Below are 21,553 nucleotides of genomic sequence, written 5' to 3'. Positions count from 1 at the left end.
AGGGAGGTAGTAGTGTGCATGATGTGAAAGAAATGTGGTACTACCTCTGCCATCTTAGCCCAATGCTCCGGCGTTATGTCCGAGCTATCCAGGAGCTCCTCCCACTCCACGACGTAAACCACGGTACACTACTACTCTCATATCGTGATGCGCCGAACCGTGCAGTCGGGCATGCCTGGCCGCTTCAGCTCCTCGAGATGGGAAATCTTCTCCGTGAGGAATCCCGGAACTGGGCGGAGCGACCCATCGCTGCCCGGTTGCATGCCCACAGTGCCCCCCGTGTATATCATCAAGACCTACACCAGAGTACCTCTAATAGGACAATCACATTTGCCATCTTATCAGACACCTTATGGAATTTTACATGTTTTGCAATCACTAAACTCATACCACATTTCTTCCGAATCGATAGTACTACCTTGCTGCTTTCTCGTGGGTGCTCACCGACTCCCACAGCCGGGTGTGACACGATCAGTGACGGTAATATGCCATCCGTCGGGATTTGTCTATTTTTAGCACCATCCTGAGAGTCTGCCATTTGAATAGCTACTACGGTTAAGTTTGAAACCGTGCCAAGAACCCAACAGGAGCTGCGTGGACGAATAGCAGATACAGGAGGAAGGACAAAGAGAAAGAGGTATGGTAGATATTATTACATATGATGGAGCGAAATAAAGAACGGCCAATCTACAAGGGAATACGTAAACGTTCATGACGCCAGCATAAGCCGCACAGGAGCATAGCAAGGACTGGTAAAATTCGCCAAACAGTGGCTAGCTACTACTACTCAACCGTTGCAAGAACATATCAAGGAAGGCATCTGAGCTGACAACGTCAACCAGAGCCTGTCGGAGCTTGCTCCTCGTCACACATATTCCCTCCAAAGGGCCGGCTGTCGATTCACTACAGTCATCATCATCTTCTTCATCACAAGAAGGGCTGGCTTTAGAGAGCTCGGCCTCGAGCATTTGGAAGGTATCCATTGTAACTCCCTGACGTCCCTCAGGGCCTTCCTCCACTTCAGCCGAGCGACTAGGTTGTGAATTATGGCTACGCGTAGGGGACTCCAATACCGCTTCCGTTGATGCTGGAGTAGTGTTCTTCCCACTACCCTTCAAAAGGCTCAGGATGTGCTGACCAGCGGCAATGTTGCTATTGCTGGTCAAGGAGGCACAGGAGTTAGAGCCTTCCACACTGGGCACACTCGAGGACGGAAGCATCTGAGATGGAAAGGGAAATCCTCATACCAGTGTTGGAGGAATGTATGTTTGCTCTCCTCAGCTGAGCTCAGAAGTTTCCTCACTAACTACGGAAATTAACACACGAGTTCGGGTAGGAGTTTTCAGGAAACAATAAGAAATTCTCAAAATTCACACAGACTCACCAACACATGTAGTTTGTCATGTACATATTTTCCCGTACTACCTCCTCGTGCTCGGATCCTTGAGCACTTCCTTCGCCGTTGCTACTATCATTCTGGTAGGGCGTAGTAGAGGCCACTTTAGGGGCACGTTGGGCCAATATCATCTTGAGGAGGTCGGAAGGAGATGGAGGGCTGGGGAGGGGCCGGGCGGAGAGTATCGACCCAACGTAGGAGCACACCTGTGATGACGCACAGTACGGCAGAGGGGCCTGGACACGCCTTACCCGGTCGGCGACTTCAGCACAGGTGAACCAAATAGCGAAAACTTCACTGTTGGCAGTCCTGAGGAAATGAAGTACATTTCCCTATGTTGAGGATCCCCCCGAGAATGGGCATGAATCGGACCTAAACCGTATCTTTCGACAGCCTACCTAAGATGCAAAGTATGTCCATGCTGCTCAGCAACTACGTCTTGAGTGAGAGTGATGGTCCATACGTCCCCTTGAGCGTAGTCAGGGATACCAGACGGAGACTGATCACTGTCCAGGAGCATCAATCGGAATTGACCATTGACGGTATTGACCAGATACAGGAGGCCTTCAATGTCGACCTTCTCCCAGGTGGGGGTAGGGTCGCCAGAAAGAGGAGAGTGGTTGAGGTGGAATAGAACAGCGTGCCTACATACGGGGAAAGGTACATTTTGCGGTCGTATGATAAGCCCAGTACGGTGCATGAGTCAAGATGCTCTTGATGCTACTGTCTCGTTTTTGAAGGGCGAGTAATGCCAGCTTGCGCTCTATGGGGCTTTCTTCCGAGTCGAAGGCCATCACAATGATAATGGAGGAAGGACTTCAAAGTGGATCCAGAAATGCAGGGAAGGCTGCCGGGAGGTCCAGACGGCAGTAACAACAACAACAACAGCCGAATGAGGGTGCATTGTCGACCTAGGAATCACAAAGCGGGTGCACGTCTCAGAAAAATGCAGCGTGCCGGGATCGAACCTCGCAATGATGAGGAACTGCAAGATTCCAAGTGTCGAACCAATTTCTCCTGCTACCTCTCTGCGGCTACCCTGACATGCTCTGTTGACTAGTCGGCGGCACTCTGACCGAGTGTCGTCGACTGTATGGCGTTCTGATCAATTCACCGTTCTGCTGATAATAATGTGCATTTAGTTACGCCTAGTAGTACCACTCCTTGCGCACTTCGTAGACCGCCATAGCGTCTTCTCACATGTCCGATTACAGTAGATGTTCTACTCAGGGGCTGAGGTGTTCTCAACCCATCATACCTCCCGTCTTGAATACGTGCCTGCTGGCTTCAGGTTAGATCCCCGCCGCTCTTCCCTACCTCTCCCCCTCTCCCCCTTCAGGCCAACTCAGGATACTCTTCCACGAAGCCGAGGTTTGCCTCACTCGAGTAGCTGCTCTGCTACAACCCTTACTCAGTGAGATATGCACCATCGATGCAGCCACCACAGGGGGCGCTGTAAAGTAAGGTTCATACTGTGCGCTATGCTACGAAAGCGGTATCAGGGTTGGCTTGTACGATCTACGCTTGATGCCAGAGCTCGAGAAACATGTGTATAAGAGCTCCTTAGAGGCTGGACTGAACGTGAAGGCCGTGGAGGTTGTCGCGGACCCATCAGGTGAGCTAGTAGGCTAAAAATTCCCAATATAAACTCCAACGTTGCTGCACTCAGCCCACCTACGGGTGGTCGTCCCTCCAGAGTCTGTACTGAGGGAGTACGAGGCGGAGTCGGAACAGATCCTTCTAGCTCGACTTCGATCAGCTTCCCAATACGTACATCTTCCCAGTCATACCACACCTCGGCCTATTCGTGTCCTTAGTACGGCGACGTGCGTACAGTGTCGAAGTCCATACCCAGTCACGTAGAAGAGCATGGCCCATTATCAGTCCATCTACAACCTTTACTGCGGCATCGATCTGAGGGTTCGGTTCTCTCTGCCGTCGCATCGTACTCGCCACCCAGGTTGGGCCCGTCAACTCCCCCGTGCAAAATCAAAGTCAGATATACCGTCGAATTTTACGATATGCGATCCGCAGCTCGAATGCGAAAAGCATTGAATCACCACAGCCCGAGCACGGCAATCTCGCCGTGTCTGCCAGACACCTACAGCTGGGCGCTCGCGCTGTAGTAGTAGCTGCGAGCATATCACGCCAGCCCAGCTGTGGCCTTAGATACTCCCGGTATGGTTTCAGAACTGTCGAGCCGGGAGATCTAGAAGGTGTTGGCAACTTCGGTCAGAGGTATAGCCTGGCCACCTCGTTTTGCCGTTACGCGCTCTTCCGTTGATGGCAGGCGTCGTAGCCCCTCGTACGAGGACGGCCGGGGCCATCTTGAGATAGACCTCCATAAGGTAGATCCTCCTCATCACCTCTCTGTCTGGGTACCAGTAGAGGCAGGTGGAGCTAGGGTTGGACAACCGTACAGCGGTCATGATACGCAATGTACCGCGAAACTATACCCAGCCGATGCTGTTCGCAGAACTAGTAGAAGTACTGGCCTTTCAATACTACCACCATTCTCCTGAGATGATGCTACCAGGCTATTCACATTGCGGGTTACGACGTTTATATGATCGATTACGTCTACATGCCGTATGACGTACGCCAGAAGGAGTCCAGTACATACGTCTTCGTCAACGTGAAGGAAGCGGTGATGATCGAACCCCTCTACGGCATATTCGAAGGTCAACTACGCATGAGGATACTCCCGACAAGCCACCCTCAGGTAGATGGTGGTCGCGAAGCACTGCCAAGGAGCAGCGTCCAGCGAGGATATCGTAAGATTCCTCCCATGGACGTCAGTGGACCCATTTTATATCTTGAAAGATACGCGAGGTGTCACGGACTCTCAGCTATACTCAACAGCCTTTCTCGAGGGGCAGCCCAGCAGCTTCCGGCATGGTGATCTCACGTTGGCTCAGGAGCGTATACCACACCTTGCCCTCCTCGTAGCTACCGTCCCTTGGTCGCTGTGACTCTGCCACAATCATCACCACAGCTCGAGGACACAGGCTCACTACCACTTATGGCTGGCGATGATGGCGCAGCCCCGCCGAGCTGTCCAATTGTGGAGCGCTCGAGTTAGTACCTTTCCCGAGGTCACTGATAGTGTGTATGTTAGAGTCGGTACGAGAGCCCCCCCCGGCCCTGCAGTTGAAGCCGACCCCTGACTCGACAGAGATCGTTCCTCAATCACCGACGTGGGTGCCACTACTGCCTCCCATAGTGTCGGGGTGATGGTCAGGGCCTTCCTCCCGAAGCACGATGGGATCTTCCCAACGCCTAAGGTGCTCCTCGAACCGGGAAGTGGGATCGGCTGGTTACTGCTACACCCCTGACCATTCGAGCGTCAGGTATCCTCGTGGCTCCCTCAAGTGATGAAGATGTGGTATCTCACGATAGTACGGACAGGTAGAGTCGATGACCTAGGCTGCCCACCATAGTAGGTCTTAGGAGTGGCAGTCAGGAGGATGAGGAGGCCTGCCGAGCTGATGGACAGGCGAGCACACACGCTGAGGAGCAGTGCCTGTCGACGGCTATGATGATGGTTGACCATTGCCTCGGGGTGGAGTGACCATTATTCGGGTTGGACCCTTACAGTGTGTCTATCGTGCCAGTCGCCCTTTAGGTAGGAACGCATTCTTCTATAGCTGCCGGGTTAGGTGACAATTCCTCATATTAGAGCTGCATTTTCCCTTTCTTTTCACTATAGCTGTTATTAACATTTTTTCCGAAACTATGCGCTTAAGAAATGTCTTCCTCCCGAGGGTAACTTACGTAGATGAGGACCCTCCCTTGGTGGCCATTATTTTCTCGCATGCTATTCATTTGCGGCAGTAGCATCAGTTTTAGTGTGTTACGCATCGTTAGATTTATTCCAACTGTTACAAGTACATTGTTTTTCCACTTATGAAATATTTATGGCTCCGCCTAGTTCGCAGGGCTTACCATCCCTCACCGGCCTGCTAGCCGGACACTTTTTTTCCGACATATACACGCCCCCCGTCGCTGTTGCCGATGGGTTCACCATGTTCATGATCATCCGGACCGTCTCGACACTTTCCTTCTGTTGCGTTCCAATGTGTCATTTCTAAGGGGCGCTGGAAAAATTCGAAAATTTATAATTTTACGCTAGTAATAAAGTAGTTTTTTTTGCTGAAATTCCGACAAGGTTTTGATATAGTGCTGAGTTATTATATATTTGGTCCGCATTAGCTGCTCTCAGCCTTCCTCATGTTAACCCGATACCATCCCTTCGTCACATGCCTCCGTTTGCCGCGCTTCCCTCAACATTGCAGGTGGTTTAATACTCAGTGGACGATACCCAAAGATTGTCCCGCGTGCTCCTCTACCAAGTCGAAGGACTACACGCCTTGTCTCGACTGCCCAAAGTGCCATTTTGTTGGGGCCTCCTTCTCCCCCTTCTGCCCCTCCTGCGACTCTCTGCAGCCCCCCAAGCCCAACGCTTGCCCAGTGGACTACTTCGCTTTATTGGACCAACCGCATAAGTTCGATTTGGATACGACCGTGGCCGAGCAGAGCTACCGGAAGTGGCAGAAAAGACTCCATCCGGATAAGGTGGCGAGTGTAGAGGGAGCTGACACCGACGCTGCGGCAGCCCATTCAGCCCTAGTGAACGACGCGATCAACGTGTTGAGGTCACCATTGAAGAGAGCCGTCCACTTACTGCAACTGCATGCCAGTATCGATGTTGATACCGAGGGGGAGGAGGGCAGGCCGGACCCGGAGGTGTTGGTGGAAATGTTTCAGTACAATGAGGAGGTTGATGATGCCGATGGGGATAGAGCCGAGCTGGAGAGGCTCAGTCGAGAGAACGATGAACGGTTGAAAGCATGTGAGGCACGTCTAGTGGAACTCTGCGATGAGGCCCATGACTGGGAATCCGTGAGGAAGGAAGTGATCCGCATGAAGTTCCTAGTGCGGTTACACGATCGGCTCCAAGGCTCTCCCATGTGAGTAGTTCGAGGAGCTAGCGTTTCCGTTCCTACTGCTCAGGCATGAGTAGCATTACTATACTTTTTCAAGCCCATTTCTTTGTCGTCGTTGAGTTGATACTGTCAGATTACCCCTCGCGGTCCTCCGGGTAGTTGCATAATGCTCAGTGGAGGCCCCTTCCCACCACAACAGACTGGGCAACTCTTCCCCTTCACCTTGGATACTCGCCGCTATAACTTCTATCCCTCGTCGCCGAGTGTAGCCCAGCTTCTATACAAGAGGCTATCGACTTCCTTGACAGGTCACAGGGGGATGCCTCCCACCGCCCTCTCCCCTCACGACTGCTCAGCTACTCCCCCCTCCTTCCCACCAGTTGGGTCTGCCTCCATCACCAACAGGCTCACTGGTGACGACGAGGAGCCTCTCGGTATTGGGTCATGCCCCTGCTGATTAGATGGGCAGCGGCCCCCTACGGCCAACTACCACCCTGCTAGGGTTGCCGCCCGGTGCCTTCCCTCCTGCAATGGCTAGCTCAGCGGTACCGGGCATTCCTCCAGGAGCTGTTGGTGACATGCACGCTAAAGTGGGTCCTGCGTCGCTCCGTCGAATTGTGTTGACAAACTCCAGGTTAACGCTCACCACATAGAAGTAGAAGCCACCATCGCTGAGGCTGAGGAGTTGCGGAGACAGCTCATACATCTCCTTGGCTTGGGACCTCGTGACGGTAGTGATGCCCAGCCCGCACTCGTTGGTGTTGCATTTCCAGGCATCTCCCCGGTATCACCCAACAGGAACGATTATTCAAGTCCAAATAGTGGCGTTAGAATGTCAGGATCTCCCGCCTCTCCTCAGTTGGTCATCCCGTCTTTTAGGATGCCCCCTCCTTCTGGCTCACTCGAGGGTAGTCATCGGTCGATCCCTTCTACTACGCCCTCCCTACCCCCGCCAACTAGAGGGGCAGCAGAGGAGGACCCCCGACTAACACCGGAGAAGCAACGGGCCTCTGCTAACGACCAACGGGTGGGGTCTTGGATGTCGCCCTGATGGGCATCTCTTCGTATCCAGTGGGAAGCCTCACCCGAGCGACCGACCTCCTCAGCACGCCGGTCCCCAGCGCACCGAGGGCCCTTCTCATCATCAGCGAATACCGTGAAATGCCTTCGACTCGAGTGTCCATTGTGGCCTCGCTTGGATAGGTGCCAGCGGCCCTCCCTGCTAGACAATACGTGATGGAGCATCAGAAACAGGAAAGGAACATAGGGAAGGACACTCGTAAGGGGAGGAGTGGAAAGCTGTAGCGGTAGCGAGATCGTGCCCAGGCTCACAGTGGACGGATCCGACCTCGGAACCCGAATACGAGAGAGCCGACAGCTTTACCGCGGCGGCATTACAGTCGGAAAGGCAGTTTCTGTCGAAATCTGCCGCTTCGGTGGTGTCCTCTACGAAAGCACCCGCAGGTACAGTGCGCGCTATGTAGAAACGCGCAAATAGGGGTGCAGGTTGAAGCTAGTTCCCTTTTCATTGAGTTCTCTATATTTGATTATGCATAGATCCAAGTCGCGCACTTGGAAAAAATTTTCGCACTTTCATCATAAAAGTGCAGAAAATATTTCTGTGGTGTAAATTTTCCACTATCAATTCAATATTGGTGGTATTTTAAGAATTCCATGTGAACATTTTTTTCACAGCCGATCGGGAGCATGAAAATTTCCGAGTGTAGCGCATCCTTCATAGTGCGCTGCCAGCATCCTGGGAACCTCCAGGAGCTGGTCTCAACGATGTTGACTCAATGACCGTCATTGCAGACCCACAATTTGAACATGACTATGAGCACATGCAGAGGGTGGACACAGCAATGACAGTACCCCACCTCAGTAGTGGGCCGAGAGGTGTTAACCCCTATCGGACCTTTTGATGATGCTCTAATGGGCAGACTCCTTGAAGACAGTGTCCAGTTTGAAGGCGTTGCGGCAACAGGAGGAGATCCTCGAGGCCCAGCATGCTGCTGCCTCTCATCTCCGCAGCAATTCGGATCCTCGATCGGCTGCCACCTTTGATGGAATCATCTATCGCGATGACTCCCCGGCGTCGGTGAGGAAGTTCGCGTCCGATGCTATGGAGCTCTGGCCGTCTGGTAGATACTAGATGAGCTTGCTTCTCCGGACCATCTCAGTAGGGCCGACCCTACCAGCTCAGCATTCGCAACCGCTAGAGCTACGGAATTAAGCGAGGAGGCCGCCGCTATGTACGGCTCCGCACGCCCGGAGGAGGACCCTCACGTATCGGCTAGATGGCCGGCGGCCCCCACGACCGTGTCTGATCTAAATCTCAACAGTGAGCTCTTATTTGCCTCATACAAGATCGAGCCCCTCTGGGCTAGATATCCCAGAGGTCTATCATCGAGCCCTCCACGCTGTTGAAAAGCACGGTTACCGAACCCTCAAGTGGAGCGAGGGTTGGACTGCTCTGGTGAGCTCAGCGCGTGATAGAAAGCCTAACTGGTCATCAGCACTGGGCCGCCCAGAAGAACCATTATCGGATATGTCAGTACCTCCTGTACAAGGGGGCGGACCCGAATGCCCCTGACAATGTAGAATGCGTAGATGGAGTGGTATAAATTACGATCCTCTCATCAGAGAGGGAGAACCCCAGTCGAAGTGGCTAGGAATGTTGGTAACAGGAAGATAGTACAATTATTCGATCGTCACAGAGAAGCCCACGCGTTAGACGAGAGCAATGAAGAAAGTGTTTATAGAGATGTTCCTGAGCAGTAAGGGACACCACGTCGAGCGAGCGGTTGCTTTTTAGCATCACAGATTCGCAGAGGCGTTGAGAGCAGTAGATGCCCATGGATGGCAAGCCTTGAGGTGGGCTGATGGTTGGACGGCACTACACTGGGCGGCTCAGGAGGGCCGCGCCGACATAGTAGTGGTGGAGAGTCTTTGTGGTCCCCCCTTCTGATCCTACTAGGTATCATATCTTCTAACTCGCAGTGGTGACCCATTAGCAGCTGATGCAGTATAAGCCTATATACGATGAGGTTTGACGGACTATGACCGACTGCTTCCCTTCAGACTGGCAAGACACCACTGGACGTTGCGCGTGAGAGCGGCCACTCTTCGGTTTTGGAAGTGCTCGAGCATGCCAGTGGGCAGCCATGATGAACACGTCCTTGTCACATTAGTTGAAATACCATCACTGCCGCATGAGATGAAATTGTGTTTACATTTTCTGCCTCAGTCAAATCTTGGTTGTATTTCATAGTGTCATACAGTTGAAAAGACTGGCAATCATTGGACCCCAGTGTATACTAATAACAGGATTACCGTCACAGTATTACACTAGCAGTATGTAAAGGAATAGTTGACTATACAGACTACTGAGGAGTGAACTAAATCTCGCTAGTACACTGTGCTTCTAAACGTTGTCTAGGTAGAATTACATGCCTAGATGCACCACGTTGGGTTTATGAAAAGGGAAATCTTCGCTGTGCGTAGGAGATGTGGAAAATACATCCTTCCAACTTATATTCCTCCTTCCAACATCCGAACTTATATTTCAGGAACGGCTGTGATTGACATAACGGGTTATCGATACAGATGTATCCCTGCTGAACTTCAGCAGCTGAAGCCGTTGGAGCGTGAAGTTATACGACTACTAAATTGTATCAAGTGGTCATTATCTTACTTTGGACCAACCCTGATGGGCGTGCAGTCTAGCGGGGTTGATTCCCTTGATTATCCCACTTCGACACTGCAGCGAACTCTGAACTCGACTACTAATAATGGAATTGACAAAAGTTTCTTCCTGAAATTATAGGATCGAAGGCCGTATGACTGTTCTTTGAGCACAATGTCTAATCAGGGGCGTCCCGAGGGTAGAGGATGATTTCAGATTGGAGCCGATGTATTCGGACACTGCTGCTCGAAATGAGTAGTCGCAAGCGATTAACAACTCAACACTATCAAATTAAGAGAATAACCAATATGGACAAGTAGCGGGAAAAAAACTATCAGGGTTGAACTAATCTCCTCAACTTTGATTGAGTCCAAGAAAAAGGCAATTATTGGCATGTAAAAGGATTTTATATGAGACACCGAGAAAACCGTGCTCTCTTTAACACATCTGCATTTGAGTGTAGAAGTGGCCAACTGATTTACGCTCTCTGTTCACGTACAAGATCAATGAATATCTGCTCGAGGCTCATAGGGAAGGTATTGTAATAAACAACTCCACAGGTCGTTTTCAAACCTCCCTCCATGATTCGGAACAGCTCCGCTATCTGCTGTGTCGGGGTCCAATCCTCACACAGGGGGACCCGGAGAGTCACCGAAGAATTGAAGTCTTCAACTACGACCACGCCGGTGATGCCAAGTGCCCGGCTGAGACTATCAGCAAGGAAAGATGCCGAGAAGCCCTCCGCCAAAGATGCCTCTATAGATATCGCCCGGCTGAATCTGCACAGAGAGTAGCGATAGAGCACACTAACTCGTTTTGGGCGAATACTGATACCTGTTGGTCAACTCATTGACGTTTCCAATGACACGCATTTCTCCGTTGATCATAATGCCTACACGTGTTGATAAGGCTGATGCCTCATCCATATAATGAGTTGACATGAGAATAGCTGGACGGCTACCCTCTCCTCTGAAACAACGATGAATCATCGATACGAACAGCGAAAGACGTTAAGTGGCTTCTCATTCTCGACGCTCACGATGATCAGGAAGTGTCTCACCTTAGAACCGCCCAAACAGAGCGCCTAGCTGCCGGGTCCATTCCAGTGGTGACCTCGTCCAGGAACATAACACGTGGACAACCCAGCATAGAGAGAGCAAGGGAGAGCTTCCGTCGATTCCCTCCCGACAGTTTAGCAGATCGAGTCTTAAAGTGCTGGCCTGACCAAGAAGGATACGCCGTAGTATGCAGTGACCAGGTACTCACCAACCCCGAGACCAGCAACTATAGAATCCATATGTTGCTGATGGAAAGAAGCGGAAGAGTTCAACCTCAGACCCTTGAGAGTAGAAGCCAGCTTGAGATGTTCTTCGACCTACTATGAGAGATGCCAATAGTTGGCATCCGCCGAGACCACTACTCACCGTGAGCTCTGGAAAGAGTGCATCTACCTGCGGGCAATACCCGCACACTTGTCTCCTGTAAAGGGAGCCAAAGTCTAACCTCCCAGACTGCGCCAACTTGAAGTCTTCGGGTCTTCCCAGTTTTATCAGACCTAAGAAGAGATCAATAAAATGCATCCCAGACGAAAGTTCATACCCGCAGTCGGGATTTCATCTCCAGTGAGCATCTTCATCGTAGTCGTCTTGCCCGCGCCATTAGGTCCCAACAGCACGACTATCTCTGCTGGTGCCACGCCAATGTCGAGAGACTCTACCGCTGCCTTCTTCTGCTTGGGGTAAATCTTCGTTAAATTCCGTACCTTACCACACCTAGCATCCAGAGACCCATCTCGCCTTGAAAGACAACGTCCCCAGGGCTTGATAACAATGGGGAGAACTGTTCGAAGAATGTGTTCCTAGCCATCCGTGGAAAGTTCAAAATGAGTTCCCCGAGGAATATTGTAGCTTCCTGGATGATTTCCTGCTAGCATCTCGAACCACAAACCAGAGCCTCACCGAAATGCCCTCGACGATAGTATCAGCTCGAAGGGCTTCCTCTCGGAGGTCCTCCGCCGCCTCGAACGACCGATCAACCTTTTCCGGCGCCGTCAACTTGGTATATTTTTTCATGCGTCGAGACATCTTATCTCGAGTTTGATACCAAACCACTGCAGTAGCTGTGAAGGAGCTCAGTCGGAGCAAGGGAAAATGAAGATATTCTTACTGATGATGATGACGCCTATGTTGACCAGGATGGGCGTCAACACGCCATTCTCCGGCTTGAACGTGTCGGACCACCCTACCGGACTGCCCTCCTCACCCGATGCCCGATCAACGATAAACTAAGGAAAGGAATCAATAGGCAATCAGGGCGTGAGTTGCTCCACGAGATTCCCGAAGAACTATGATGAACAGCAGAATTCATGATTAGTGTATACACGTGTTGGTGACCTCGAGAAATTCCTGTTTTCTAGGACCCTGCAAGTCGTGTGCAAATTCTTGAAATTTAGTGAGAAAGCTTCTGAACTCGGACGTATATTCCAACACTGTGTATAGGGGAAATCTCAATGGACCGCAAGAGCCCCACCTGCAAGCTGAGTAGCTGCTGTGTGCCTCGTTGGTAAGAGAGTGTCGGAATGATCGTCAGGACGTCACCGAAGATAGCCCCAGCATTGCGAACACCTTCAGTGAAAAATACAACAGGACATACCACTCCTCTGCCACTTCCTACTCTCGCTAGAGTTGGTGCTCATAATCCACACTATGATGTACGGGATGATGGAAAGGCAGTTCCACATGAGGGGGAAGGAGTCAGCGACTTGCCTCCCCGACTTGAACAGAGGCGCCAACATCATGGCTGCCGGTATCAGTGCTAGGAAGGTGGTAACGACCAGAATCAGATAAGCCAACCAACGTCCGCCGTTACCGAGTAACTACAATAGGAGCAAATCGACGGGATGAAGGCAGTGAACGACCTCACATCGGAGCCGACGCCTCCAGCAGCAATGAGCAGTACTGCTAAGGAAGGTAAGAAGCCGAAGACCAAACGATGGGTGAATAAGGCAAAGTACTGCTGGCGTACTGACATTCCTACAGGGGACTCTGTGGGGTGATGAGCCTAGAGAGGCAGGACTCACCCATGAACTTGAGCTGTGTCGTGATATGGTCGACCCTCCAGAAAACGATAGTGATAACTACATACGCGAAAGGCACGAAGCCAAGCATGGTGAGCATCGGGACCAGCAACTGGGTTATGTCCACCAAGTAGTTTTTCATGTATGGCAGCGGGGAGTTCGCCACTGCTACCTGACAGACAGAGGTAGCTTGCCCCAGTCCAAGGGGGGCGACCTACTGAGAAGTTTCGGGAACCAGCGATGATAGACAGAGTAGAATTGGTGAATGCTGAGAGCGCCATGGGGAGGCTTGACACAATGCTCGAGTCGTATTGCAGTGTGCCGTTACTTTCATAACGGGCCAGGAGTGTACTGAAATGGAAGAAGACATGAACGAGGTTAGAAAGAAATCAGATGGAGTTACCCGCCTGCTGGTAGGTTGTCAGTCCATTTCAAGAATGGTCCTAATGAGCTGCTATTGAAGGCACTCCCTTGTACGTAAACAGGGGTATTTGAGCCGAGAGTGGTATGTGATGGCATCAGAGGTAGGAGCGGTGAGGTGACCAGTGATCCCTTAGGCTCTAGGAAGTGGGATAATAGGAAGCCAACTATGATGAATATGATGGGCAGGATCGTGTTGAAGACGAATACTTGTCGCACTCGGAAATCCATTATTGCTACCATTCTGGCCAAGTAGAAGACGGATCCTGAGGTACTCCTACATAAGATACGAAACATGTCCACTTACGGGCCTTCGATGGCTTCGTTGTCCCCACTGAGCGCCATATTGAATCTTCTCTATGCAAAGCTGAGGGCCTCTCATTAACCTCTATCGGTCCTCCTACTTCCTTCTCGTCAGAGGTTGCTAGGAAAACGTCTTCTAATGAGGTGAGGCTCATGGCCACGTCAGGAGCTCCGGTAGAATTGAGGACATCCAAAACGTCAGCATAGAACATCTCAGCTCCCAAGGGCAAATTGACGGAGACTTGTTCATCCTTCACACTCGAGCCTTTGATACCCGGTATGATATTCTTCAACTTGCGCATCACCTCATCTCTATCTTTCTTGGAAGAACCTAAGATACGACGCTGCACTACGATGGAGTTGGGGAGCTCTACAAGCCTTACAAGTAGCAGTAGAGTGTAACCAGCAGTGACTCCAGCATTGGTAGCAGCCAGGCGGGCAATGTTGTACTTGAGGAAAAGACTGGTCCCGTAGGCCACAAGGCGACCCCCTCTCATTATAGCAATGTGATTCGACAGCATATCAGCTTCGTCCATGAAGTGAGTCGTCATGATGATAGTCTTCCCTTCATCGTGAGCAAGGCGTAGTAGAACATCCCACAGAGATCGTCGAGAGTAGGGGTCCACGCCTGCACTTGGCTCATCCAGAAGCAGGTAGTCAGGATCACCGAGGAGTGATATGGCCAGAGACAACTTACGCTTCATACCGCCAGAATAAGACGATACACCTGGCAGCACATAAGTGATACGAGATCATGACAATGGAGTCTCAGATGCCTTGACCAAAGCTATAGTCCTCCTGTTTCTGCTACTTAACGACGAAGATTTAATCAACGTAATCTCATGATAAGAATACTAAACGTACACAGTGGACATACACCCTACTTAGGCGGTGAGAGCACTCATACCAGTGCACATGAACAGCTACATGTTTCGGCGAGAATATGAAAACTTCGGGGAAATATTGGTCATTTTTTACACATTTCTACCCGAACTTGTATATAATCTCCTAAAGTTAGTCACAAAATTCCTTATCTCAGCTGAGAAAATCTAACATATATTCCGACACAGTCCACCATAGACCTCTCCTGAATGTCGCCCGTGCTTACATTCATCGATTTCAGCATTGTCAAGGCCAACGTTAGCCATCATGTTGCGAACTTCCTCATCATCGGGTGATGGCGAGCCTCTCAAAAGCGCGAAAGTCTGCAAATGCTCCTTAGCCGAGAGCTCAGGGAAAAGTATATCCTGTTGGAGGCACACTCCCAATACTGGAGCAACATCAATATCGCCTTTAGCAGTGATGAAGTCCACAACACCATCATCTGGTTCGAGTTCACGACATAGCATTCTGATAGCAGTAGTCTTCCCAGCACCATTGTGACCAAGGAGCCCGAGGATCTCCCCTTTATCGACCTTCAAGGAGAGCTGGTTCACAGCTGTAAGGACCGACTTGTCCTGCCGACGGAAGCGCTTAGTGAGGCCAGTTACTCTGATGGCAGGGCGCTCCATAATGGTGTCCTCAGCGACACAATCGTCATTGATTGTCGTTGGCTCATCGCAGTCCTGGACTACTTTCGATCGGCAACACCGACTAGGGTGAAATCGAAGTTCCGCAATTCCGAGCAGAACGAGAATACCGCAGGCTTGAGCAATGAGGAGATAACCGAAATCATATTCCCAAGCATTGGACCAAGTCAGACCAACACGTCTTCCTCTCAAATCCAACCCAGCAGTGATCTCGCCGCCTCGCATACTAGCGAACCACGGTATGATGGAGAGAACTGTTTTCAACGCCGAAAGGCGCTCTACATTTCCTGTCACCAGAAATGCGATGTAAACAACGCTGATGATAAACGTCGCCGACAAACCGATTGAACTGGCCGATCGGACTGACGCTGTAAATGAAGATGCAAGAATAGCAGCAGCCACTAGTTGCCATAAGAAGAGGAGATAATGTAGCCAGACTAGTGACCATGATGAGAATACCAATACACGATCAAGGTAGATAACACCAACCAGGCCAAGGGAAATGACTATTGAGACTAGCGAGAAGATGATTGCCCAGTGCGACCAGTACGCCCATTTGGAAACTTTGAGTATAAGAAAATATCGATAATATTCGTACTCTTTCTCATATACCATTTTAGTGACCATAGCTGTAAACCAAAATAGTATACTAATGTTAAGGCACCAACCAGGTAGCCACTTGAACACCCACGGAGCTTCGGCCGCTTGTACTGACGGTCTTGGAAAAGCTTGAATAGCATTCAACGATGGTATATTGGTGATGTTGTTGGTGTTGAAGACCTTAACAATAGCTTCGTCGAGCATCCTCTGTATAGCGACGAAACCCGTGTCAATATACTTGCCATAGTCCAAAACCAAGGCATGGTTCGTGTCATCGATAACGACGATCTGTTTATCTGCTTCACTGTTTGGTGCATATGTCCCATTGATGAGTATCTCATATGCGAAGAGAGTGGGGTCAGTCGAGTCAAAGATGATACCAGCAAAAAAACTGCCAGGTCTGGCCTCCTGATATGCAGTCTTCAGATCATCATCGCTGGCAAAACCTCGTAGCTCGGAAGCATCAATGCCCTTCATAGCAGCGGCAACTAAGAAAACGAGTATATAAATCAAAGGCACTTCACAGCATACCTTTCATGACTGAACTAGCGGTAGAATCAGTCGTAGGCGCCCACCATATACGCTCCTGATGGGCTTCCCATTCGAAGGGGATCCAAGTTGGCGAGTAGGGAATTTGAGTGTCGGTGGGGTACACAGGGCTGTCCAAGAACCTTCAAGTCGGACGATCGTTGTGGAGGAGACGAGCCTTAGACATACCGTCTGGGGGCGAGGACGTCTTCAAAGGGTGGCTGATACACCGACTGACCCGTGAACTTCTCCGCGTGGGTGTCGCCACCGATGTTGGGAAGGGAGAAAAGAAGAAGTGCCTGAGGAGTGGTATGTAACCACGAACCACGATAAAATGCCTTACCACAATAGGAAAGACGACGGTGATGATCGCAGTAGGCAGACTCTTTCGAACAATGAGTAGCTCCTTCTTAAGCAAGGCCTTAGTTTGCCGACCAATGCTGGTCATCCTAGCACGGCTCGATATCAGCCGGGCCAGTATCGTCGATCGCTGATCTCGTCTGTGACGAGATGACGGCATAAACAAACGAAAACTACACTAGTCACGATAGGGGTGACTTTCCTGTCTCCTCTTGAACTTAGGGAGTTGACGCAACGAGCGGAGCGTATTCCCTCACACCACGAGCGCTCCACCCGGCTCTCTTCATCCCATGCAAGCAAAGTTCTCGGTCAGTGTGACGGGGATAACCTTTACGAAACGAGAGGCAACAAACCATGGGGAGTAGGTTGAGAATCATTGAAGTTACGGTATAACTAAACCTTCCAAATGGCCTTAAATCACTGCTAGTGACGCTGAATGTTGCGCGGACACCCGTGTCACTGTGGGCATGGACTCCTTGTCGAGTAGTAGTAGTCTCGCCCAAAGAATAGTCCTTGCTTGTGCGGGGTGCGTGGAAGTGCACGTGCAAAAGGAGTTGTGCACTTCTATTCGGAGCGAATATCGAGATCAGTTGATTATTATTCGATAGCTCTATGTCCGGGCATAAAACCAAAATTTGGCTAGGGTTTGTTGGATGGTTCGAGATTCAAAACCGTGCATAAACCCTGGGGGGGACAGACCCATCTTTTGGTTTCTCTGTAGTATCTGCGATTATTTTCCGCGCGCCAATCGGTCAGCGCGCGCCTATTCATGTAGGAAGGAGACCTCTTTACTTCCAATGGAGATTCCCAATTCCACCCCGCAGCAGTGGAAGGTAATATCAGCATAGCGAACAACCTCATATATGGGAAATTTCAGGAGATTTTTCGATAGATTAACTCGAAATCATATGAAACCTCTAGCCTCCGAGTTTTGGCAGGGCGCGTGTCAACTCACGAGTCCCATCTGGGCACTGCGGAGGATGACAGGCAAGGTGAACTAAGGACACTCAGGACAGTAAGCTTCTGTCGAATCCACCAAGCTTGCTACCTGGAATGCTCCTAGGACCTACATCGGAGACCTCGGTTGGAAAAAATATAAAACGCTCAACACATACTGCTGGGGCACATCTGCGCACTGGGGCTCACATTTGGCAACTTGAAGCAAGCGTAACAAGTATGACCGACCCGAACCAGGGAGTAGTGCAACCGATTCTATGATCAAGACTTCCAGATAACTAACGTGATGGAGTGAGCCTTGACGTCCATGAATAGAACGAGGCAAACAGATAATGGTCATTCTTACAGATGAGTCGCTCTATTCAGATACTCGATCAGCTCGTAATGATGATCTAAAGAGGAGAACTACATAATCGGACAATAGACGATTATACCACACCAACTGCAACTCAATGCCCTTGTTGATTCTAGGAAACCGAAACATGATAATGAGCATAATCATAATATAAACTTGTGCAGATCCCCTTTGCTTAATAAGGGCTTCAGTTTAGTCCTCACCATATTGGCATCAACTGTGACCGTCGTACCATCCCCCATAGTAGGCGCATCGAACCTAGCACGACCGACCACTTTCATGATGATGATGGTGAAGACCATCCAACTATCCCTACGACACTTCCTCCATGATTTTCTCCATCACGGTGTGAAGTCTTCTCGCACCGATATTCTCCACGTGTGTGTTCAAGTCGAAGGCTATATGGGCGATTTCCTGATCACATGTCACTGCTCGAGACACCCTCTGCCGAGCCAACCAACCTTGATGCCATCCTCTGGGAACTCCAATGTAATACCTTCGGTTCGCAGCAGAGCCTAAGGCAAGGCTAAATAACGAAATATCGTTCCCTAGGCAGTGAACGCTTTCCAAGTTCAAAATCGATCATGGTGAGATCCACACTCCTTACCTTATGTTGTTCAATCAAATTGTGGTGAGGTTCCGTGAGTATCCGCACAAAGTCATGCTCTGTCAAAGCACTCAACGTCACTCGTACAGGAAGTCGACCCTGACATGACCAACAACAGGAGCATTTGACTCAAACCTGGGGTGAGTAATCATCCAGCGCACTAGGGCTGTTCAATAGGCCTTTCCTGAGGTTCAAGAGTGCTCCTGGGACCGAGTCTTACACCTGGGAGCATTCTTGTAACTCAGGAGAGGCCTATTGAACACCCGGACTGATTCCAGTCGTAATTTCTGCATCTCCTATGCAATGTCTAAGACCCTCCTAAACTGTTCCGCATAGATAACGTGTTCCCAGCGCCATCATCACCTGCAATTCGGCGAGCATATCCCCGGGCTTTACAGAATGGAAAGCACCGGAGCATATGAAAAGGATGTGGTCGGTGTTCACATTACCATGCCTACAGTCAAGACTTACAAATCAAAGTGAGAAAAAAAACTTCGCTCCGCCTTACTTCGTGCTCACATCTGAACCTTCGAGGATCGGCAATAGATCCCTCTGGACTCCCTCAGAGGAAGCATCACTGCCATGATAAAAACCTCTGACAAGAACAAACCGCTGATTTGCACGCACGCACATCGAAGATACTCCTCACTTGGAAGAATTGCATATCTTATCGATCTCGTCCACAAAGACTATCCCCTCCTGCTCCGTTGACCGGATTGCTGATGCCAGTATCATATCCGAATCAATCATGCGATCCAAGTGCACCTGACTCAATGTTGCCTACGTGATTTTTCGCGCGCCACCAAATTCCCACTTGGACCAGTTTTTGACGCGCCTCTGCAACCGTCATGGTACGCTTCTCCATTTGCCTACTGGTCCCTCCTCCAGCCACGGGTACCTCAACTAATGCCTACCACTCCTTCTACACTTCTGAGCTTCTACTACTACCTGTATGACCCGGATTTGAGGCGGCTTCCTAGAGTCCGATCCGCCACCCACCCATTCTGGATAAAGGTCATTGTCAGTCACAGGAACTTCTACTTTCACTTGACTGATCAGAATAGAGATTGATGCTAGCGTTAGGGAATTGCAAGATTGCAAGATCGTCCCGAAAATGACGAATCCAGTTACCAATACGATTCAATGAAAGTTCAGCGAGTCCGATCAGTTTCATTGAAGCAATTCTCTCACTCATACTATGAGCTTTATGGTGTTCCACTTCGCAAAAAATTACGTGGAGAAATTTCAAGATTGGTTTACGTTACCGGTCATCCAATAGCTTAGCCCTCAAGTGGGCCAACCAAGTATCTTTGTCCGACTGGGCGGACATGGGACCTGGAAAATCGATCAGTTGATCGATTTACTCAGTAGTGATGGTCACCTATGAGAGCATTCAGGATTTGTTCCTCCGCCGCTTCAGTTGCCTTAGGCCTTAACTCATCTTCAAGTCGCGATCTGAAGGCACAGGCTGAATCGGACGCATCTTAGGTTCGAGCGAGCAAGATACGGATTAGGTCCGAATATGAGCCCATACCTTTGTCGAGTCATAGCCATCTCCAGAAGATCTCTAATGATTGAATCGACATCACGCCCATGAAATCCGACTTCGGTGAACTTAGTAGCCTCAACCTAAGATCAAACACCTGTCCGTCTGAGGTCTAGGTACTATTGCATAAATCTTGTTGATCTATTACCTTGATAAAAGGCGCATCCACCAGCTTAGCGAGCCGCCGTGCAATCTCCGTCTTACCAACACCAGTAGGCCCGACCTGAGACCGTATACGAGTGAGAAGAGGGAACAGGACCCGTACCATGAGCATGTTCCTCGGCATTATCTCGGCTCTGAGTTCTTCGTCCAGCTGCTGTCGCCTCCATCGATTACGCAAGGCGTTAGCTACCGCTCTTTTAGCATCGGCCTGACCTATTACGTATCTGAAAATAGTTATGACCGCGTACTGCCAATATACAGGGGGACACCGGCAACGGAGAAAAATGAATGGGTAAACAGTGATTGTATCAAATACGGAAAAAGCGGCTTAACCTCATTAAGGCTGTCTGTGAAGACACTCCTTAGATATACAAATATACACAAGTCGAACGGGTGTCCCAACTTCAGTGAACTAATGTTAGAATTCAGAATTGGAAAATTCATCTGTGAAGTCCAGGAATTGAATGTGAGCGTGAGGACCAGCTTTATGAGCTCCCGAAACCAAACACCGATAAGGTCGATGATTTCGTCAAGGTGTCGAAGATTAGTCACAATAGTAAGTGGATCCCCTTCGACTACTACCGATCCAAGTACTCCACCATCTCTCGTGGTTTCATGTTTTTCCTGTCCTTTGGCAATGGCTTGGGCGCAGCAGCATTATCATCGGTGGCTCCCCCCTCAGTACAGAAGAACCGAGATACCACATGGATTCGACGTGAGAAAAGGGCCGGCAGTCCGAGCCGAACAGAAGTAGAGACGGCGGCCATGTAATGTGGTTACGGAACGGTTAGAAAAATGTAAGTGATTTATTCAACTCGAAAATTGATCTGGTCGGGGCGTGCGCGTGTTTTCATGGCGCGCGGTAGAACTCGACGAGTGCCGGGATCGAACCCGAGTCGTCGTTGCACAACATAGCGAAATGCGTATAATCGATCGAATTGTCGTTGTCCTCCACTTGGCAATCCTACAAGGCACCGTCCAGTTCCGCCATGTCTCATAGGAAGTTCGAAGTCCCCCGTCACGGCTCGTTGGGTTTCTTGCCTCGCAAGCGTACCCGCCATCATAAGGGTAAGGTAAAGTCGT

At 50.2% G+C, this 21,553-nt stretch overlaps 10 protein-coding genes across 10 annotated transcripts in view; 4 read left to right on the top strand and 6 right to left on the bottom strand.

The window, feature by feature from the left end:
* Window positions 1-20, bottom strand: part of Pmar_PMAR006040 (Protein ycgM, putative) — a gene marked incomplete at both ends in the record, with an annotated part of 712 nt that extends 692 nt beyond the window's left edge. The window contains one exon of the mRNA XM_002774413.1: window positions 1-20. This exon is cut by the window's left edge and continues 4 nt beyond it. Within this exon, the coding sequence (XP_002774459.1) occupies window positions 1-20 (20 nt within the window).
* A 608-nt stretch (window positions 21-628) lies between these two features.
* Window positions 629-2,204, bottom strand: Pmar_PMAR006039 (hypothetical protein). The gene is made up of 5 exons (XM_002774412.1): window positions 2,090-2,204; window positions 1,795-2,040; window positions 1,648-1,705; window positions 1,426-1,602; window positions 629-1,220 (listed from the first exon to the last, which is right to left on the bottom strand). The coding sequence occupies exons 1-5, from the start codon at window positions 2,188-2,190 to the stop codon at window positions 774-776; spliced, it is 1,029 nt and encodes a 342-aa protein (XP_002774458.1). The 5' UTR covers window positions 2,191-2,204; the 3' UTR covers window positions 629-773.
* Window positions 2,205-2,923: 719 nt separating this feature from the next.
* Pmar_PMAR006038 (hypothetical protein) lies at window positions 2,924-4,967 on the top strand (the record flags this gene model as incomplete). The annotated part of the gene is made up of 12 exons (XM_002774411.1): window positions 2,924-3,011; window positions 3,431-3,518; window positions 3,566-3,634; window positions 3,687-3,744; window positions 3,933-4,077; window positions 4,119-4,170; window positions 4,220-4,294; window positions 4,346-4,473; window positions 4,515-4,593; window positions 4,638-4,699; window positions 4,747-4,804; window positions 4,847-4,967. The coding sequence occupies 12 exons, from the start codon at window positions 2,924-2,926 to the stop codon at window positions 4,965-4,967; spliced, it is 1,023 nt and encodes a 340-aa protein (XP_002774457.1).
* A 659-nt stretch (window positions 4,968-5,626) lies between these two features.
* On the top strand, window positions 5,627-6,370 carry Pmar_PMAR006037 (conserved hypothetical protein; the record flags this gene model as incomplete). Its single annotated transcript, XM_002774410.1, has 1 exon — window positions 5,627-6,370. The coding sequence occupies one exon, from the start codon at window positions 5,627-5,629 to the stop codon at window positions 6,368-6,370; it is 744 nt and encodes a 247-aa protein (XP_002774456.1).
* Window positions 6,371-8,858: 2,488 nt separating this feature from the next.
* On the top strand, window positions 8,859-9,274 carry Pmar_PMAR006036 (conserved hypothetical protein; the record flags this gene model as incomplete). The annotated part of the gene is made up of 3 exons (XM_002774409.1): window positions 8,859-8,939; window positions 8,986-9,119; window positions 9,166-9,274. Coding segments are annotated over 3 exons (324 nt in total), but the record flags the coding sequence as incomplete, so codon positions are not given.
* A 1,044-nt stretch (window positions 9,275-10,318) lies between these two features.
* Window positions 10,319-12,111, bottom strand: Pmar_PMAR006035 (Nod factor export ATP-binding protein I, putative; the record flags this gene model as incomplete). The annotated part of the gene is made up of 7 exons (XM_002774408.1): window positions 10,319-10,806; window positions 10,862-10,996; window positions 11,088-11,247; window positions 11,294-11,402; window positions 11,452-11,582; window positions 11,627-11,789; window positions 11,986-12,111. The coding sequence occupies 7 exons, from the start codon at window positions 12,109-12,111 to the stop codon at window positions 10,506-10,508; spliced, it is 1,125 nt and encodes a 374-aa protein (XP_002774454.1). The 3' UTR covers window positions 10,319-10,505.
* Window positions 12,112-12,158: 47 nt separating this feature from the next.
* On the bottom strand, window positions 12,159-13,384 carry Pmar_PMAR006034 (hypothetical protein; the record flags this gene model as incomplete). Its single annotated transcript, XM_002774407.1, has 6 exons — window positions 12,159-12,311; window positions 12,557-12,651; window positions 12,701-12,902; window positions 12,950-13,059; window positions 13,107-13,275; window positions 13,322-13,384. The coding sequence occupies 6 exons, from the start codon at window positions 13,382-13,384 to the stop codon at window positions 12,159-12,161; spliced, it is 792 nt and encodes a 263-aa protein (XP_002774453.1).
* Window positions 13,385-13,826: 442 nt separating this feature from the next.
* Window positions 13,827-16,931, bottom strand: Pmar_PMAR006033 (hypothetical protein; the record flags this gene model as incomplete). Its single annotated transcript, XM_002774406.1, has 7 exons — window positions 13,827-13,880; window positions 13,928-14,553; window positions 14,935-15,642; window positions 16,024-16,443; window positions 16,487-16,626; window positions 16,673-16,782; window positions 16,827-16,931. 7 exons carry the CDS (start codon window positions 16,929-16,931, stop codon window positions 13,827-13,829), a joined length of 2,163 nt encoding a protein of 720 aa, XP_002774452.1.
* Window positions 16,932-18,298: 1,367 nt separating this feature from the next.
* On the bottom strand, window positions 18,299-21,237 carry Pmar_PMAR006032 (ATP-dependent heat shock protein, putative; the record flags this gene model as incomplete). The annotated part of the gene is made up of 15 exons (XM_002774405.1): window positions 18,299-18,413; window positions 18,472-18,569; window positions 18,617-18,670; window positions 18,763-18,861; window positions 19,126-19,216; window positions 19,271-19,357; window positions 19,412-19,527; window positions 19,577-19,660; window positions 19,711-19,813; window positions 20,028-20,097; window positions 20,144-20,217; window positions 20,297-20,391; window positions 20,457-20,531; window positions 20,574-20,694; window positions 21,053-21,237. The coding sequence occupies 15 exons, from the start codon at window positions 21,235-21,237 to the stop codon at window positions 18,299-18,301; spliced, it is 1,467 nt and encodes a 488-aa protein (XP_002774451.1).
* Window positions 21,238-21,459: 222 nt separating this feature from the next.
* The window catches only part of Pmar_PMAR006031 (hypothetical protein), a gene marked incomplete at both ends in the record, with an annotated part of 356 nt that continues 262 nt past the window's right edge, over window positions 21,460-21,553 (top strand). The window contains one exon of the mRNA XM_002774404.1: window positions 21,460-21,553. Within this exon, the coding sequence (XP_002774450.1) occupies window positions 21,460-21,553 (94 nt within the window).

This window comes from Perkinsus marinus (genome assembly GCF_000006405.1).
Source record: "Perkinsus marinus ATCC 50983 genomic scaffold scf_1104296958234, whole genome shotgun sequence".
Lineage (NCBI taxonomy): Eukaryota > Perkinsozoa > Perkinsida > Perkinsidae > Perkinsus > Perkinsus marinus.
This window is presented reverse-complemented; position numbering and strand designations above follow the sequence as displayed.